We start from the raw sequence: 21,162 nt of genomic DNA on the forward strand, positions 1-21,162 counted from the left end.
AAAGGGGAAAAGGTTTTATATAGATTTTAAAAAAAAAAAAAAAAAAAAAAAAAAAAAAATCGCCCCCCCCGGCCACCCCCCGGGCGTTTCCTTCCCCGACGAGGACGGGCTGAAACGCGATCCCCCCAAAATCGTACGCCGGAAGGTTGTGCCGATCGGTAGGGACGAATCGCTCTGTCCAGCCACCATTGGAGATGCTCTAGTGACATTTGTTGGTCGATATATGTTTATGGGGTAGATAATTGATAACAAAAAAACAATTCAAACCAGGACATCTCGATTACATACACAAAAAAAAAGAAAGAAAAAAAAAAAATCAAGAAGGGGCTTCAAGAATATCCATGCATTCTTTCTCTTTACATCTTTCAGTGGCACGATCATTGACACACCTGACTCTGTGTAGGGCAGAGTGAAGTCCACGTACTGCGACCTGTTCGCCACAATCGTCACGTCTCCAGCAACGATATCATAGTTCTGCACATTCATCATGTTATTAGCGAACATCTCCCCAGCTCTGCTTATCATAAAAAAAAAAAAAAAGAAGGCGAAGAAGCTTACTCCGAGGTATACTTGATAGGTCAAGCTATTGTAATCTCCAGCCGTGGTGTGGTTGGGATATGCATACGGGATGTATTCATAGCTCACACCATAAGGTAATGCTGCCATTACTGCTTCAAAAATTTCTATGCAATACCCTACTACTCTTGTAGAATTGTCAGCATTCCATGTAACACTCACAAACTCAGTGAATCCAGCTTTCACAGGTACTCCAACTCTCAACTTCCTTCCATTGGTTGGGATCACCCAACCTCTAGGCCTAGATGTTGTGTCGCCTGGCCAGATGATCGATCCAAGCTTGGATTTGGGAGTAAAATCCGCGTACAAATTAGCGCTTTTGGAGTTGAGTTCATTGACAATCCTACTATCTTTTGTCCAATATCCAATGCCCTGAACTCCATGGCCGACGAAGTTGACAATCTCCATAGGCGGCGCCTCAAGCTCCCCATCGACTAGCCTGAAGTTCCCTGCAAGCCCTGTGAATGTTGTGTTCGACAAGGCCTTGATGAGGCTCGGCCCACCACCCGACACTCCAAATCCTTCGAGATCTGTTGAGTTCGTCGATTTTTGTATGTAGTTAACATCTTTAAGCTCTGCCTTCTCTGCTGCTATAGCTAATGCAGTGGCTGCATCATAAGCCCACAGCCCAAAAATGCTCAATTTACTTCCAACAAGAACCTGTTTATTAAACTGAGTCTCAAAGCTCTCGAGCTCTTTACTCCTCGGGACATGATGCCTCACTCCAATAACTCCCAGCATGGACTCCAGTGCAGACTGATCCAGCAACTCGAGCTCGTTGGTGATCCCATTCGTGACGATCCACGCACAATCCCGACTCATCAACCCGATCTTGCGCGCTATGATGAAGAGGCGAGACGCGAGGGGGCTCAACATGTGGACCACGAACACTCTGGTCTGCATTGTCATGAGCTTGTAGAGCTCGGCCTCGATCTGATCGTCGGTTGCGAGAGTAGAGATCACGCTTCTGTAAGGTATGCGGGCGTTGACACGCCCCAAGGCGTCGCTCAAATAAGGCATAATGCCTTCTCCGAAGTTGTTTTCCTCGTAAACAGGGACGACTTCTCGCCACCCGAAGGCCTCGACGATGTCAGCTATGGCGTCCACCTGTGTAGCGTCGCTGAGGGTGGCGCGGAAGAAGTAGGGGCTTCGGGTTGAGGAGAGAGAAGGACTTGTAGCGGAGTAGGAGATGATGGGGACCTGAGCTTCTTCTCCTAGAGAGATGAGGAAGCTAGCCTGAAATGAGAAGGTTGGGCCTAATATGGCTTGCACTTGCACATTCTTGAGTAGGTCTAGGCCTGCACTTTTCAAGATTATCAACTTGGTTAACTTAACTAGCATTTGGCGTCTGGTTCGATGGATGTGATGGATAAGATTAATATGATTGGAGGATGATTAAATAATCACGGGAGAGAATCATGCAAATCAAACATACTCCCTCCGTCCGCAAAATATTGTCTAAGTTTGACTCGGCACGAGATTTAAGAAATGTGAAGAAAAAATGAGTGGAAAAAGTTAGTAGAATATAGGTCTAACATTATATATTGGTTTTATAATAGAATATGAGTGTAATGAGTTAGTTGAAAGTAGGGTCCCTTAACCAAAAATGGAAAAAAAGCAAAGTGGACAACATTTAACGGACGGATTGAAATGACTAAACTGGACAACATTTCACAGACAGAGGGAGTATGATTTTATAGGGAAGAGAGCATTACCTGCGGAAGCAGCACCAATGACGTCGCCTTTGGGGGGACGGTTGGTGAGGAGGAGCCTAGTCTTGTAATGACTGTGGGTCGAATAGAAGTCGGAAAGCGCCATGGATAGGCAATTGAAGGCCATCTGTCCGTAGCCATCCATGTCAAGAATCACCCCAACTCTAATGGGGATGGTCTGTGCATCTGCCATTTTGGAGATTGAAAACAACAAGTAATGGAAAATGAACAAAATGGGAATATTATGGCTTCTCTTCTCCATCTTTGTAGGCATCAAGAGTTGAGATATAGCATGGGGGATACTGAGAATGCAATGTATGCATGTATATATATAGAAGGAGTGTGATAAGTTGATGTGGTAGTGTGGGATCCACACGTGAGGAATCAGCAATGGTGTGGTGGTGAGCACTAATGTGAAGTCAAGTGATTATTTTACATGCAATTTGCACTTGACAGCATTTGCAGTTATAGTATTCCTACTTGCTCACTTTCTCTAATCATTTCCTAATTTGGTTCTCTCAAGACATGAACCTCACTATGCAATTAATTTTCAATAAAAACTTCGATTTGTTTTTAATATCGTGTAATGTGCTTTTGGATTAAGCAAGGAACAAAAGCATAATATGGCCTTATCCAAATGAAAATTACTTGAAAATTCCAGATTGTAGGTGATATTCTGTGGAGGTCACATTCAAGTTCAACGCAATACAAAACTACAATTTATCTAATAGAGTATAAATTTTAAGTCTTAGTTGACCTCCCCACTAATTGTGATGAGGAAAAATAACTATGAAATACAGACAAGATATCTATCTACCTTAAAATCTGCCTATTTTTTATTAACACTAGGCATGAAAATTTCATAACTACCTAAGTGAACTACGTCGTTTTATGATAGATGATTGGATGTGGTCACAGTTTCACCAGTAGGGATCACCTACAACTTTTCCTACACCACCTCCTACTCCATCCCTCACAAACATAAAATATGATGGTGGACTCATATTTCATGTTTGTGAGGGGTGGAGTAGGGGGTGGTGTAGGAAAAGTTGCAGGTGAGTAATTGATAAGAAGTTTATAATTTCACAAAATATATTCTATTATTGAAATTCTTTTACAAACATAAAAACTATTAATTGTGTGAACATTTAAAGTACCTATTGGATATACTAATTACATGAGTAAAATTCTACCATATATTTTTACAAGATGGTTAATAATAATTCACTCATTTATCCGGTGATTACTTGAGCCACTGATAGAAAAATAACCAATTAAGTTGCATTTTGTCGTTATAGATAAAATTTTATTTACCATTTGGATTTTCCTCACTCCTCCTCGGCCATTTAAACATAATTAAGTGAGAATTACTTACGCATGTATTAGTCTACTGGTAAAATGATTGATGCTCAAAGCCAAAGATCTCATATAAAAGATTATGACATGACCTTTAAACTTCTATTCATTTAACTATAAAAAAACAATTACTATTTCATAGTATTTCATATTTCATGAAGGCAACTTCATTAAATTAAAGGCTTGATATACAGTCATGCTAAACGCTACATGTAGAATGAATCATATATTTCCTCCGTCTCAATTAAGTTGAGTCGTTTTTTCTCTTTCTAATTAAATATTCAATTCTCTTCTCTCTCCATTTAATAGCTATACCCACCTTTCTCTCTTCAACATCTCCTAAAATCTCATACCGACCAAGAAATGTGTTAGCCGAGACGGAGGGAGTAGCAGTGTTTGATTTGTTGTGTATTTTAAGTGTCAACGACATGAAAAAAAACTGAAACATAAGTAATATAGAGTTGAGTGTAAAAGAGGATAAAGAGAAATAATTAGAGGTCGAATAGTAGAAACTAGAGATACAATTACAACATTGACATCGACATAATTAAGACTAAATTTTTTATAATACATAGCATACTATTAAAATTGTTATTGCTAATATTAGTATATATAAAAATTGAGAGAATATCCAAGGAGGCATAGAAAAATACGTAAAACATTAAAAACAAGGCCCTGAGATTCGAACAGGAACTCATTAGGTTGCTAGTCCACTACCTAGACTAAATGGGCTGTAGCATCACATCTAAATTGCTGCATACATGTACTCCCTCCGTCCCACATAATTTTACCCAGTATTTCATTTTGGGCCGTCCCACATAATTTTACTCATTTCACTTTTACCATTTTTGGTAGTGGACCTCATATTCCACTAACTCATTCCTACTCACATTTTATTATAAAACTAATACTTTAAAAGTAGGACCCACATTCCACTAACTATTTCAACTCACTTTCCATTACATTTATTAAATCCCGTGTCAGGTCAAAGTGTGTAAAATTATATGGGACGGACGGAGTAATATACATAGGTAAAATACAAATGGGTGGCTGGTAGAATCCATGCATTGCATGCTAGAAGAGGCAAGCTTATAGGCTATAGCCAGACAAAACTACACTTTTCAAGTCAATATTCAATATTTATTCAAAAATATCATGCTTGTGCCTTGTGGTAAGCTACACCTCGTTTCCTCCCTCACAAATCAATTTCAATGCCAATATCGACAATATTATTTTCACACTCGAACTTGGATAATGAAATGAACATGTAACCTCCCCAAATTAGCAATGAGACACAGATATAACCTAGTAACTATGCCTAAAATAATCATCAACTTGAGAGCTCAAATAAGTGCACAAGATGAAGTTGGATGCTCCCATGGTAGTCATTTTCCATGTGGTTGTTTTGCTTCTCTTGTTGAACAGCACCACGGTGCAGAGTACACCTTTCCCTGTAAGAGTTGGAGTGGTGGTAGACATGGACGATTATGATGGAAAAATGGGGTTGAACTGCATCACTATTGCACTCTCGGATTTCTACACCAAACATGGCTACTACCAGACTAGGCTGGTGCTTACCAAGAGAGACTCCAAAAAAGATGTCGTTGGAGCAGCTGCAGCAGGTACTTTTAATGCTAAATCAACCTACTTATTAAACGCACAGGTTTAGTGAATATACAATCTAGTAAGGCTTGCGAATTGAGTCTCTTTTAAAGAAATCTCTCTCATATACGGTCAGGGAAATGCTACATGTAGCTTGAATGAATCATATGATAATGTTGAAGCTATACATTACATTAAATGTGTGGAAGCCACCGAATTTTGGCAGAATTGTGATGGTTGTCATTTTCCGAGGGATGAAATACAGAGAAAACTGATAAACTAAGTAAGAAAAAAGACGTTTTTGCTTAAAAAATGACACATAATTATTTATAGCTTAGCATAAAGAATTATGATAATATTATTCCCTTTTGAGTAAAGGCCAAAATTGGTCCCGAACATATGGTCATTTTACCTTTTTGGTCATAAACTTTATCTTTTGGATTTTTTTGTCCTGCACATATGAAAATTTGATCATTTTGGTCCTCCGTCAATAGTTTCGTCAATAGTTCCGTTAAAAACTCTTAATTCTGATTTTTAATTCACTAATTAATCTCCTAATTATTTTTAACTCTAGGGTTTTTATTAAAGCCCGCGCTTCTACACCGATGTCAAGCTCAACTCCGAGAGGGTCGATCCGCCGTCCTCCATCACCGATTCGCTCATGTCGTGGGCGCATGAGGCCCACTGGTCCATGGGCGGCCTCAACGTCAAGCGCCACCGCCTCCAGGGGCGGATCGAGGGCAGCGTCGAGAAGCTCCAAGTGCAGAAGGAGCAGATCTTCAAGCGCACTCCGATTCCGAAGAAATCCGCCGCAAAATCGCCTGCAAAAGATCCATGTCGAGATCGATACAACCCCCTCCCCGCCGCGCGCTCCTCTGGCGATTAAGCGGCAGCGAGTCGTCGGATTGATGGATGAGGATGAGGAGGACGAGGAGGAGGAGGTTGTGGCGGTGAAGAAAGGTCCGGTGAGGAAATTGGGGGATGATTTCGAGAGGGTGGCGAGGGAAAGCGGGATGGCGAGCAGCTCCACCGGAGAAATTGGTGGTGAATGGAAAAGGGGGGGAGAAGAGGAAATTGGTTAAGGGAGGGAGGAAGATTGGGGGTGCGGTGGTGGCTGCCGCCGCCGGAATCAGAAGCTCGCCGCGGTTGTCGAAGATGCGTTGATTGAGTTTGGGGTGAAGGTGTTTGATGATTTGTCTCAGTGGAATTAGGATTAGATTTTCTTTTTTATTTCTTATTTAATGAATTTCGAGTGTTTAGTGCCCGTAATCTAACTTGGATATTTATTAAAATAATTAGGAGATTAGTTAGTGAATTAAAAATCAGAATTAAGAGTTTAATCTGGTCAAAATCGGGTTGACCGTTAGTTTTTAATGGAACTATTGACGGATGACCAAAATGATCAAAATTCCATATGTGCAGGACCAAAAAATCCAAAAGATAAAATTTAGGACCAAAAAGGTAAAATGACTATATATTCAGGACCAATTTTGACCTTTATCTTTCATTTTTCATTTGAAAAGGATTTAGTGCAGATTTCACTAAGAATAGGACTTTCTTAATTTCTATTTCTGGATAGATTTAAATGTCAATTACTCTGTGTCAATAATTTCACATATAGTATCCACTTTTGTAATATTTGTGGTCATTAATCATTCAGGAACAATGATCCTTCCAACTTTTTAACAGTAAAATGAAAGAACAATTTAAATGCATTCCTTGCATGGTTGAAGCTTGTTCACAAGCAACAGTATGATGGTTAATGTTATACTAGAAATTAAAAATTTCAGCATAATACTTGGACTTAAAGAATGAAATCAAGATAAAAATTCCATTGTCAACAAACAGGTTTCTTCTATAAACTGCTCAAAATTTGCCAATGGAAGCCTAAAGTTCTAAATAAGAAGAATCTGTGTTCTTTTCATATATTCAAGCCTAATGCAGTGTGAAAATTTGTAATCTGACATACTTTTTCTTGCAACCAAATTATAAAATGCAGCTTTAGATTTACTGAAGAATGTCCAAGTGCAAGCGATCATAGGTCCGTTATCCTCGATGCAGGCATCTTTTGTGATACATCTTGGGAACAAATCTCAAGTACCGATCATAACATTTTCAGCCATCAAGCCCGTCTCTCTTGTCAATCCAAAGTCCATACTTCATTCGTGCTTCCTTAGGTGACTCTTCCCAAGTAACGGCCATAGCTGCAATAGTCCAAGCCTATGGATGGAGAGAGGTTGTACCTATTTATGTGGATAATGAGTTCGGACATGGGATTATGCCATTTTTAGCAGATAGTTTGGAAAAAGTAAATGTGCGCATACCTTACAGGAGTGTCATACCATCATTCGCAACAGATGATCAGATTGATGCAGAGCTTTCCATGCTAATGAGAAACCAAACTAGAGTTTTCATTGTCCACATGAGGACCACTCTTGGTTCTCGCCTGTTCAGCAAAGCTAAACTACTGGGAATGATGAGTGAAGACTATGTGTGGATAATAACTGATGGTATGACAAACGAGTTAAGTTCAATGGATCGTTCAGTTATTGAAGAAGATATGCAAGGAGTTATAGGTGTAAGGCCTCTTATTCTGAAATCGGAAGAGCTGCACAAATTCACATTCAAATACAAGAAAGAGATTCAGCAGCAAAACCCAGCAAATCATGATATGGATTTGAACATCTTTGGACTCTGGGCTTATGACTCTGCAGTTGCACTAGCAATGGCAGTAGAAAAGGCAAGAATAAGAAATGCTACATTTCTGAAAAAGGCAAGTAATTCCACAACATCAACAGATCTTGAAGGCTTTGGAGTCTCGGGCATAGGAGCTGAAGTCATTCAGGCATTGTCAAGTACAACTTTTAAAGGCCTTGCTGGAGAGTTTAAACTAGTTGAAGGACAACTCGAATCACCTCCTTATCAGATAATCAATGTGATTGGTGCAGGAGCCCGAGTTGTAGGATATTGGACAAAAGATAATGGAATTGTTAGAGAAATCAACTTTGCAAAATCTACCAAAAATATGTATTCCACTTCGAAGTCCAACATCGGATTCATTATGTGGCCAGGCGATAGAAAAAATCCACCCAAGGGTTGGGTCACTCCGACCAATGGGAAGAAGTTAAGAATCGGAGTGCCTGTAAAAGATCGTTTCTTTGAGTTCATGCATATCACTTGGAACTCCGACAATTCTACAAACGTAGAAGGTTACTGCAAGGATGTTTTTGATATGGTGATCGAAGCACTACCATATGGCGTGCAGTATGAGTATGTTCCTTTTGCTACGTCTGACCACAAGAGAGCCGGCAATTATGATGAGCTTCTTTATGCAGTATACCAAGGAGTAAGTATCTTTCCATTAACAATTCAAAAACCACACATCACCACATTTAGTATGTCATGCGTTTAGATTCATAACCTTTTCTATTCCATGGGCAGGACTTTGATGCTGCAGTTGGAGATGTAACCATCATAGCAAACAGATCACTGTATGTCGATTTCACCCTGCCTTATACAGAATCTGGTGTTTCAATGGTTGTACCGATAAAAAATGACAAGAACAAAAATGCGTGGGCCTTTCTAAAGCCACTGACTTGGAAACTTTGGTTGACAAGCTTTTGCTCATTTGTTTTCATTGGCTTCGTTATTTGGATTTTAGAACATCGGATCAATGAAGAATTCAGGGGCCCTCTTTGGCATCAAGTAGGCATGATATTCTGGTTTGGCTTTTCAACAATGGTGTTTGCTAACAGTAAGTGATTATTGATACTATCATTTTCCAGCATTACACTAATCTAACATGTAATTTCTTTTGGTTTGATTTTGTAGAGGAGAGAGTGATAAGTAACTTGTCTAGGTCTCTGCTGATCATATGGTTCTTTGTGGTTCTGATACTAACGCAGAGCTACACAGCTAGTCTTACTTCCATGTTGACAGTCCAAGAGCTGAAACCCACTATCACAGATGTCAATGAGCTTATAAGAAACAAAGAAACTGTGGGCTACCATAATGGGTCATTTGTTTTTGAACTTTTGAAAGGATTGAATTTTGACAAATCCAGACTTTTAGCATATAGCTCCCCCGAGGAAATGCATGAACTTTTCAGGAAAGGTAGTGCAAAAGGTGGTATATCTGCTGCTTTTGATGAGATACCATATGTCAAACTCTTCCTCGGCAAATACTGTTCAAAATACATCACGGTTGGGCCAACGTACAAGACAGATGGCTTTGGCTTTGTACATATCACATACCCTTCTCTTTTGAGGTATATCCTTATTATTACACATGCTTATTTTTTAATGTAATACGTGTGCAGGCATTTCCTATAGGATCTCCACTAGTGCCTGATATTTCAAGAGCTATATTAAATGTTACTGAGGGAAAGAAGATGATGGAGATTGAGAAAAAATGGTTCGAAAACGACACAAAATGCGGAGATTCTAGTGATTTTTCCTCATCAAACAGTCTTGGTATAGAAAGCTTCTGGGGGCTCTTCATGATTGTAGGAATAGCAGGAGTTATAGCCCTGATAATCTATGTGACTAGTTTTCTCTGCAAGAATTGGCATGTTGTGCGTCGTGGCTCTGATTCAGAGACGACATTAAAAAGCAAATCATTAGAGCTACTCCAGAGGTTCAACAGCAAAGACCTCACTTATCACACTTTCAAGAAGAATGAACGAAGCGAATGTGGTTGTGCGAGAACAGTGATGGAACCTTCCGACGAGTATTTCCATCCAAGCCCATCAACCTTCTCGCAGAACTCAGCAGGCAACAACGGCCCACCAAGTCCTATTTCCTCAAGTCCTGAAGCACAGAGCTGACAGTTTGAGTGTATCAGGATGCTTCAGAACAAGACCAAAACCAGAAATCGCAGGAGCTCTTATTAATGGAATTTACTCTAAGCACACAAGGCGCAGATAAAGTCAAGAACTTGAAATTCTGGAAACAAACATGTCACATATGTATTCACAATATCATATGCTTACCAGCATATTTCAATCACAGCTTCCACTTTTAAGCTTAAATTTCCGCCATCTTCTGCAACAGTTATTCTCTATGCAAGCCCCTCACATTGTTACGCACCTAGATGAGCGGAGAGAGAGGATCACAAATAACAAAATCCAGAATTGTGTCGTAACAAAGTTAATTTCCCGAATTTCTTTTAGTATTCGCTTAGGCATTTTAACAAACATGTTATGGGATTTAGCCATTACAACGATCATCAGACATAACCTAATCAGCACATATATGGAAATACAGCATTTACCAACCTTTTTCTCGCGCAGATTTCTCATTCTTCCTTTGAAACTGACCAAGTTTAGCTCTCGATTGGTAAGTCTTACAACAATGTGTTTTCGTGTTATGGATATGGTAATTAATTACTGGGCTTTATTTAATTAATTAATAGCATTACTGAATTTGACGTGGCTTCATTCTCATTTTACTAGTAAATTATTATTTTCTAAATAAAAAATATAAGATCCTCAATACAACAGGTAATTTTCATTTATAATTAAAGTTAACAAATTTAATATCTTTTGCTCTATTATTTTACTAGTAACTTTTTAATTATATTATATTATCACTAACGTATTTTATTCTTTCTTACATATCAACTTTATTCTCTCCTGCATTGTTTATTTATTTTCCTCATCACAAGGTCAATAGATTCTATTAGAAGAAGCAATATCCATTTAAAACTACTCCTTTCATAACCCTCATCTCATTAACTGATCATTTTTTGTATTTTTTTAATTTCATCTTCTTAATAGTTCACATTTCAAGAAGGCGACTTCATTAGATTAGATTAAAGTTTAAAGTTTAAAGTTTAAAGGCTTGATATACGGCGGTCAAGGTAAACGCTACATGTTTCTTGAATGAATCATCATATCATAATGCTGAACTGCAGACAATTGAGTGAGAGAAGAAAAGACAAAAATGATATTTTTGTTTAAATAATAAAAAATGAGTTCGCTCTTTAGAGTGTCCACAGTGGGAGGGCCGCGGCTCTTGGCCCGGAGTTGGCCAAGGCGCAGCCCCCCACTACCGAGCCGCAGGGTGCCCGAGGCTCAGGGGGTGGACGAGAGAGAGCCGAGCTCTCGGCCAGGCCGAGGCTCTTGGGCACGCGACTCGGCCCGTGGCTCCGATTTTTTTTTTTTTTTAATTTCAAAAATTATTTTTATAAATACTTTATTCCTCTTATTTTTCGTTGTATAATTTTACCCTATCTATAATACGACGAAAATTTGGTTTCAATTTTTTCTAGTAATTTTTAAAGGATGCATTTTTTTTTTAAGTATGCATTTTTAATTATTATAGGAATATAAATTTTATTCTAGTAATATTAAAATATAAGGCATGGCCAAATTTATTGGGCATGCCCAATAAACAGTGGCTTGGGCATGCCTACTCAAGAGGACCACCATTGTGTACACTCATTAAATATCATTGTCCGTCAATATTATTATTTCCACATATAGTACTCCTTAGAATGACAATTACTAATATTTGTGATAGCTAGTAGAATCAAATCCACACCTTCTCAGTTCTCAATAAATTGTTTTTGTCTTTTCTTTTAGAAAACAAGGTTTAGAACTTAGAAGCATCCATTTATTAAAGACTTGAGTTTGTAGAAGTCACGCCAAAAGCTGATTTATGCTAAATTCACAAAATCCATTTTTGTCGATTTATTACCAAACAAAACTAGACTTTTCAAGTTCAACAGTCAATATTCAATATTCGTTCAAAAATCTAATACAAGTTAGATTTCATCTCATTTCCTCTTACATAAATCGATATCAATGTCAATATCGACAATATTATTTTGATACTTGGAACTTATATAGTGAAATTACCACGCAACTACCTCCCCAATTGCAATGAGACAAAAAATATGGCATCAACTGCGAGTAATTAAACGCTTGACAAAGATATAACCTGGTAACTCTATACCTTAACTTATCATCAACATCCAAATTTTGAGAGCTCAAATAACTGCACAAGATGAAGTTGGAGGCTCCCATAGTAGCCATTCCCCCTCTTGTTGTTTTGCTTCTCTTGTTGAACATCGGCATGGCGCAGAGCACACCTTTCCCTGTAAGAGTTGGAGTGGTGGTGGACATGGACGATTATGTCGGGAAAATGGGGTTGAACTGCATCACTATGGCACTCTCCGATTTCTACACCAAACATGGCCATTACAAGACTAGGCTGGTCCTTACCAAGAGAGACTCCAAGAAAGATGTTGTTGGAGCAGCTGCAGCAGGTACTAATACTACTAAATCAACCTACTTATTAAACTCGCAGGTTTAGCGAGTATACAATCAGTAAGGCCTAATTACGAGACAATTTTCAATTGAACATGGAAAAACTTTACTTACTTAGTTCTTTTTTGCCGTTTTGGCCAGTCCCTCTGGCCCGGTACCAACACTCTGCAACCATGGAAAAAAGCAAACTCGATTACACTTCATATGTTAATTGACACATGTTTGCTGCACATGTATATGTAGCTGTGATAATCAGACATGTATGATAAGTTCTTCATAGCTGCATCCCTGTCTAAGTGGAACTTGCATCATTAATCATTCAGGAGCAATATACCTTCCAACTTTTTAATGCAAGTAAAACGAAATAGTACCAATTTATTTGCATTCATTGCATGGTTAGCTTATTCACAAGCAACAGTAACTGATGGTTAAGGTTCTACTAAGAACAACAAATTTCAGCTCAATCGCCATAATACTTACTTAAAGAATGAAATCAAGATCAACATGTCATCATCAATAAACAGGTTTCTTCTATAAACTGCTTAAAATTTGCCAATGAATGGCTAAAGTTCTAAAGAAGAACAGAATCTGACATACTTTTTTCCTTGCAATTAAATTATATGCAGCTCTAGATTTACTGAAGAATGTCCAAGTGCAAGCGATTATAGGTCCGTTGTCCTCGATGCAGGCACCTTTTATGATACATCTTGGGAACAAATCTCAAGTACCGATCATAACATTTTCAGCCTCAAGCCCGTCTCTCTTGTCAATCCAAAGTCCATATTTCGTTCGTGCTGCGTTAGATGATTCTTCCCAAGTAAAGGCCATAGCAGCAACAGTCAAAGCCTATGGATGGAGAGAGGCTGTGCCAATCTATGTAGATAATGAGTTTGGACACGGGATTATGCCATTTTTAGCAGATAGCTTGGAACAGGTAAATGTACACATACCTTACAGGAGTGTCATACCATCATTCGCAACGGATGATCAGATTGTTGCAGAGCTTTACAAGCTGATGAGAAACCAAACTAGAGTTTTCATTGTCCACATGAGGACCACTCTTGGTTCTCGCCTGTTCAGCAAAGCTAAACTACTGGGAATGATGAGTGAAGACTATGTGTGGATAATAACTGATGGTATGACAAACGAGTTAAGTTCAATGGATCGTTCAGTTCTTGAAGAAGATATGCAAGGAGTTATAGGTGTAAGGCCTCATATTCTGAAATCGGAAGAGCTGCACAAATTCAAAGTCAAATACGAGAAAGAGATTCGGCCGCAAAACCCAACAAATCATGATATGAATTTGAACATCTTCGGATTCTGGGCTTATGACTCTGCAGTTGCACTAGCAATGGCAGTAGAAAAGGCTAGAATAAGAAATGCTACATTTCTGAAGAAGGGAAGTGATTCCACAACACCAACAGATCTTGAAGGCTTTGGAGTCTCAAGCATTGGAACTGAACTCATTCAAATGCTGTCAAATATCACTTTCAGAGGCCTTGCTGGAGAGTTTAAACTAGTTGAAGGACAACTGGAATCACCTCCTTACCAGATAATCAATGTGATTGGTGCAGGAGCCCGAGTTGTAGGATATTGGACAAAAGGTAATGGAATTGTTAGAGAACTCAACTTTGAAAAATCAACCAAAGAAACATACTCCACTTCCAAGTCCAACATCGGATTCATTATGTGGCCAGGCGATAGAAAAAATCCACCCAAGGGTTGGGTCACTCCAACCAATGGGAAGAAGTTAAGAATCGGAGTTCCTATAAAACTTCGTTTCTTTGAGTTCATGCATATCACTTGGAACTCCGACAATTCTACAAAAGTGGAAGGTTACTGCAAGGATGTTTTTGATATGGTGATCGAAGCACTACCATATGGCGTGCAGTATGAGTATATTCCTTTTGCTACGTCTGACCACAAGAGAGCCGGCAGTTATGATGAGTTTGTTTATGCAGTATACAAAGGAGTAAGTATCTTTCCATTAACGATTCAAAAACCACACATCACCACATTTAGTATGTCAGTAATTTGGATGCATAACCTTTTCTATTCCATGGGCAGGAATTTGATGCTGCAGTTGGAGATGTAACTATCATAGCAAGTAGGTCACAGTATGTCGATTTCACCCTGCCTTATACAGAATCTGGTGTTTCAATGGTTGTACCTGTAAAAAATGACAAGAACAAAAATGCATGGGCATTTCTAAAGCCACTGACATGGCAACTTTGGTTGACAAGCTTTTGCTCATTTGTCTTCATTGGCTTCCTTATTTGGATTCTAGAACATCGGATCAATGAAGAATTCAGGGGCCCTCTTTGGCATCAAGTAGGCACGATATTTTGGTTTGCCTTTTCAACAATGGTGTTCGCTAACAGTAAGTTAAATATTTTCTAGCATTAGACATAGATTACACTAATCTAACAAGTAATTTATATTGGTTTGATTTTGTAGGGGAGAGAGTGATAAGCAACTTGTCTAGGTTTCTGCTGATCATATGGTTCTTGGTGGTTCTGATACTAACGCAGAGCTACACAGCTAGTCTTACTTCCATGTTGACAGTCCAAGAGCTGAAACCCACCATCACAGATGTCAATGAGCTTATAAGAAACAAAGAAACTGTGGGCTACCATAATGGGTCATTTGTTTTTGAACTTTTGAAAGGATTGAGCTTTGACGAATCCAGACTTTTGGCATATAGCTCCCCCGAGGATATGCATGAACTTTTCAGGAAAGGTAGTGCAAAAGGTGGTATATCTGCTGCTTTTGATGAGATACCATACGTCAAGCTTTTCCTCGCCAAATACTGCTCAAAATACATCACGGTTGGCCCAATGTACAAGACAGATGGTTTTGGCTTTGTACGTATCAAATACCTTTCTCTTTTGATGTATGTCCATATACTTACACATGCTTATTTTTAATGTAATGTGTTTCCAGGCCTTTCCTATAGGATCTCCTCTAGTGCCTGACATTTCAAGAGCTATATTAAATGTTACTGAGGGAATGAAGATGATGGAGGTTGAGAATAAATGGTTCAAAAATGATACCGAATGTGCAGATTTTATTGAGTTTTCCTCATCAAACAGTCTTGGGATAGAAAGCTTCTGGGGGCTCTTTATGATTGTAGGAATAGCTGGAGTTATAGCCTTGATTATCTATGTGACTAGTTTTCTCTACGAGAATTGGCATGTTGTGCATCAAGGTTCTAACGCAGAGACAACGCTAGCTAGCAAATCACTGGAGTTACTCCAGAGGTTCAACAGCAAAGACATCACTTGTCACACTTTCAAGAAGTACGAACAAAGAGTGAATCACAATGGTTGCGGATGTGATTGTGCGAGAATAGTGATGGAACCTTCCGACGAGTACTTCCATCCAAGCCCATCAACCTTCTCGCATAACTCACCAGGCAACAACGGCCCACCAAGTCGTACGTCTTCAAGTCCTGAAGCGCTAGCAGGATGCTTCACGATAAGGCATGGAGGAGAAGAGTCTAATGTTATAGAACATGACCAAGACCAAGACCAAGACCAGCAATCAGCGTCAACAGTGGCTCAAGAAACTCACTAAGACAGTTGGCTCATATAAATGGGATTTATTCTTCATACTAGATATGCACACGGGCATTAGTATTACTCCAATTACTGGCCATTATTTAATGAAGCTTTATTGAATTTGATTTTACTATCATAGTGTCAAATTTAATTAAGAAATGATCAAATGCATGAATATTTCATATTGTATCTCGATAATATTGTCAAATGAATAAATCATGTGGATATTCCAGTAGGATTGAAAGTAACATATATCCAAATGAAAATTACTTGGAAATTCCAGTAGGAATGTAGGGTTGTTACGTGATATATGGTCTTGTTAGGTTGAGATTTATAACCTAATTGAGAATTAAAATGCAATCTCAGTCACTCATCTAGAATATTTGTGAAATGTCAACAGCATGTGGTTTATGTCAATAGAGGAACATAATTGTAATTTTATTTATTTTTTATTTATTTTTTATTTTTAAATTTTTTTTTTTAATTTTTAAATTTTTTTTATAATTTTTTTAATTTTTATTTTCGTTTTTTTATTATTATTTTTTTAATTTTTTTTTTCAACTACATATACAATTCATGTCAACTACACATCAAATGTCAACAACTTTATTCAATAAATACTACTTATTTGACATGAATTGTACATGTAGTTGACATTATATTGTGTAGTTAACATGAATTGTACATGTAGTTGACATGAATTGTACACATAGTTGACATTATATGTGTGTAGTTGACATGAATTGTGTGTGTGGTTGACATGGATTGTACACATAGTTGACATTATATGTGTGTAGTTGACATGAATTGTATATGTAGTTGAAAAATAAAAATTAAAAAATTAAAAAAAATAAAATAAAAATTAAAAAAATTAAAAAAAATAAAAAATAATTTTAAAAATTTTTAAAAAATTAATAAAAAATTAAAATTAAAAATTAAAAAAAATATTTATTGAATAAAATTTACTATGATATTACCATTCTACCCTTTCATAATTAATTAATCTAAAGATATTTTTCATGTGGAAAAATCTGGACCACTCATTTAATAAAAATGAGTGGCTAATATTGCATCTCATTTCTCAATTAGCATAAAAAATCTCAATTGATCACAATCCTATATATATATATATATAGGGTCCTGTTAGGTTGAGATTTTTTGGCCTAATTGAGAATTGAGATGCAATCTCAGCCACCCATTCACAATCTTCGCGCGATGTCAACAGCGCCTGGTTTATGTCAACAGGGGGGTATTTTTGTCATTTTAGTTCTAAAATGTTTCAGCTGTATTCAAAACACGCCGTAAAACTCTCAAACATTTCTCTGAGTTCTCTCCCAAATTTCTCCTACAATTCTGCATCTTCTCTTCCCTTCGTCGCTATTCATCTCCTAATCTTAGACTTCATTCAGTTTTCTACATCAATTAATTTCCAAAAATGAGGATCGAAGAAGTAGTTGAAGTTGAAGCACCGATTGTAGCCGGAAAAAGGCATTCCAAATCGGCGGTCGTGGAAGCGAATTCTTCAGGTTAAGAAATTGATTCAAATTTTAAGTATATTGCTTCGATTTTAGTGTATTAAAACAGATCTGGATTTGTTTTCTTCTGAATTCGATTTCTGCTGATTTTTTATTGTTGATTAGCGATGGTAGATTCGGAAGAGGGGGAAATCAACAAGGCTGCTGGAAAAAACGAAAGAGAACATGCATCTGCTTCCAGTTAAGGATTTGTTTTAATTTTTAAGATTATTGACATTTCATACAATAGCTATTGACATAGTTATGATAATAGACTTGTGTTTTCTATAAACAGCATATACTTGTCATTGAGATGATATTGTATACTGTTGACATAGTGTATGCTTGTTTGGATTGTTGTTGACATTATAAACTTTAACAATTGATATAAAAGTAATAAGATAATTATGTTTGCTTTAAACATGATATACTTGTTATTGACATAGTGTATACTTATTAGAATCGTTGTTGACATAGTCAAATTGACATAATAGTAACCAGATAATTGTGTTTGCTATATATGAGATATACTTGTTATTGACATTGATTTATTATGTACTTTATCTATTGACATAATTTTAAGAATATACATGCACTTGTTGTCGATAGGGTATACTTGTTATTGACATAGATTTATTATGTACTTTATCTATTGACATAATCGTAATAACATGCATGCACTTGTTGTCAACAGGGTATACTTCTTATTGACATGATATCGTGTATAATTGATATTGATTTATTCTGTTTGATTTTAAAAATTTTAAGATTATTGACATTTTATATACTAGCTATTGACATAGCTATAATAATATACTGTTGACAGTAGTAGTGTATGCTTGTTTGAATAGGTGTTGACATAATTATATTGACATAGTGTATGCTTGTTTGAATGGCTGTTAGGATGACTGTAGAAAACATATAAATGTTTCTAGGTCATGTTGTTGCTCATGGACCTTTTAGGGAGGAACGGCTCCCCTGTTTTGGTGTTGGTCTTGGATGGCTCTTGTAAGTTTATCTAGCAGTCATTGTCTACTTAATTATTTCAAAAATGCTTTTCTTAAGAGATAATGTATGCGGTGCAGCTGATAGTTTCATGATAGTTGAATGATTTACCATCTTGTTCAATGAAATAGGAACTTCTCTGATTTTGCTGCTTTTTTGCTAGGTTTATTACTAGTTTCTTTCTGGGTGCAATCCCCTGGTATATAAGAGCTTTTCTACTGCTATGTGTCCGTATGGATGACAGGGAGAAGCCTGGACTCATTGCATGTGGTATAGCTGTAAGTCTTTTCAATCTCTACTAGAATCTCCTCAAGTGTCAATTCATGGATGTTCCCAACAGTTAGGGTCTTAGGGATGATGTGTAATCATATTTTGGTGTTTTATGCCTGTTTTTTATCCAGTGGATTTTGTAATTTTATTGTCTCTGAATAAGTATATGAGGTTTCTCTTGTCAATCAATACCCCCTCCCACCAGTCATCATATGTGTTTTGCTTCTTGATGCAACTGCTTGAGTTGATATGCACTTGGAAGCCAAACGACTTCACTTGAATCTGTGGCCGACAAGTTTCTTCATTTGTCCAAGACGTTCCTTCAAGACAAGCCTGATACTTTTGATCACTGGAAAACAATATCTGAATCAATAGTTATTGCTGAAAAAGAAAAGGAAGTTCTTGAAGATTTGACCGAATTTCCAACTTTTAAATTTGGACATTTCTTTGATGAAGTAAGTACATCATTTTGTTTACATATGTTTCTCTGAGTTGACATTAGATTACTCCTACAGTTTATATACTAACATTGTAGAACTAATTTACAAGCAGTATGCAGAAGAAAGAAACAGAGAAAATATCCCTACATCGCCAGGTTATGATCCTAAAGGGGTGAGCCAATGAATCAGCCTCTCCTATCTCACCACCAGCTGCAAGCCCAATGGATGACGCACAAGTTGAAACGAACAAAGAAAAGCAACAGGAGAAAAGGAAAGAGAAAGTAGAGAATATTGTTAAAATAAAATAACTAAAACTAAGATTAAATAGTATATTGTTTTTATAAAATGACTGAATTGTTGTTGACATGGCTTGAAAGTGTAGTTGACATTTGGTTATAATTGTTGTTGACATGATTTGTACGTGTTGTTGACATGACTTATAATTGTTGTTGACATGGTTTCTATGTGTAGTTGACATGGCTTATAATTGTTGTTGACATGGTTCTATGTGTAGTTGACATGGCTTATAATTGTTGTTAACATGACTTATAATTGTTGTTAACATGGTTCTATGTGTAGTTGACATAGTATGTAACATAGTTGACATGGCTTGTACGTGTAGTTGACACGATATGTACCGTAGTTGACATGACTTGTATGTACCGTTGACACGATATGCACCATAATTGACATAATTATATTAGTTGTTGACATGACTAGTATATATATTTGACATGATTTTTAATTGTAACTAACCTTAAAAACATGAATTATAATTGAGCATAATTAAATTATATGTTTAAGTAATCTTAAATTATATGACTACATCTCCATATGTAAGTAATCTTAAATTATATAGTTGGATGGGTTTTAAAACTATTATTGTGGATTCTGAAGTTTGAACTTAGCAGTTATATCAAATGTTAATCAGTTCAACAAATTGTATTGAAATGTCAACAACCTATAACCAAATGTCAACAGCTTGTATATAGTGTCAACAACTCAGAAAACAAATATTATAATTAATAAAGAAAATTATAAGATAGATGTCATTAGTGAGCAGAATCAAATATCAACAACTAATAAGATAATGTCAATAACTTTTAGTATATGTTAACAACTAAAAAACAACTCTGATTGTTGTTGACATGGCTTGTACGTGTAGATGACATGACTTATAATTGTTGTTGACATGGTTTCTATGTATAGTCGACATGGTTTGTACGTGTAGTAGACACGATATGTACCGTAGTTGACATGACTTGTATGTACCGTTGACACGATATGCACCATAGTTGACATAATTATATTAGTTGTTGACATGGCTAGTATATATAGTTGACATGATTTTTAATTGTAATTAACCTTAAAAACATGAATTGTAATTGTAATTACCCCTCCAGGCAGGACTGGGGCAGCCTGGACGCCCTCATCAGCGAGTAGCACGGAGGCAAGTCTGACTCCAACTTGTATTCAAATGTCAACAACTTATAACCAAATGTCAACAGCTTGTATAAAGTGTGTACAACTCAGAAAACAAATCTTAAAATTAAAAAAAACAAAATCATACAATAGATGTCAATAGAGAGCAAAATCAAATATCAACAACGGGTCTTGTTAGGTTGAGATTTTTTAGCTTAATTGAGAAATGAGATGCATTTTCAGCCACTCATTCACAATTTTCGCGCAATGTCAACTACTCAAACATTATGTCAACTAGGGGGCATAATTGTCATTTTCGCGATGTCAACTACGGAGACAATATGTCAACTACGATGTCAACAACAAATGTTATTTATGGGAACCACGATGTCAACAACAAATGTTATTAATTGTATACGTAGTTGACATAGATTA

At 37.0% G+C, this 21,162-nt stretch overlaps 2 protein-coding genes and 1 pseudogene across 2 annotated transcripts; 2 read left to right on the forward strand and 1 right to left on the reverse strand.

Moving 5' to 3' along the window:
• Positions 1-261: 261 nt before the first annotated feature.
• Positions 262-2,550, reverse strand: LOC125215130 (glutamate receptor 2.2-like). Its single transcript, XM_048116455.1, has 3 exons — positions 2,292-2,550; positions 559-1,874; positions 262-474 (listed from the first exon to the last, which is right to left on the reverse strand). The coding sequence occupies exons 1-3, from the start codon at positions 2,548-2,550 to the stop codon at positions 262-264; spliced, it is 1,788 nt and encodes a 595-aa protein (XP_047972412.1).
• Positions 2,551-6,154: 3,604 nt separating this feature from the next.
• Positions 6,155-10,227, forward strand: LOC125215144 (annotated as a pseudogene).
• A 2,023-nt stretch (positions 10,228-12,250) lies between these two features.
• LOC125211642 (glutamate receptor 2.7-like) lies at positions 12,251-16,202 on the forward strand. Its single transcript, XM_048111521.1, has 5 exons — positions 12,251-12,515; positions 13,143-14,488; positions 14,584-14,896; positions 14,974-15,380; positions 15,460-16,202. Exons 1-5 carry the CDS (start codon positions 12,254-12,256, stop codon positions 16,090-16,092), a joined length of 2,961 nt encoding a protein of 986 aa, XP_047967478.1. The 5' UTR covers positions 12,251-12,253; the 3' UTR covers positions 16,093-16,202.
• Positions 16,203-21,162: the final 4,960 nt, after the last annotated feature.

The sequence above is a fragment of the Salvia hispanica genome, chromosome 3 (genome assembly GCF_023119035.1).
Source record: "Salvia hispanica cultivar TCC Black 2014 chromosome 3, UniMelb_Shisp_WGS_1.0, whole genome shotgun sequence".
NCBI classification, from domain to species: domain Eukaryota; kingdom Viridiplantae; phylum Streptophyta; class Magnoliopsida; order Lamiales; family Lamiaceae; genus Salvia; species Salvia hispanica.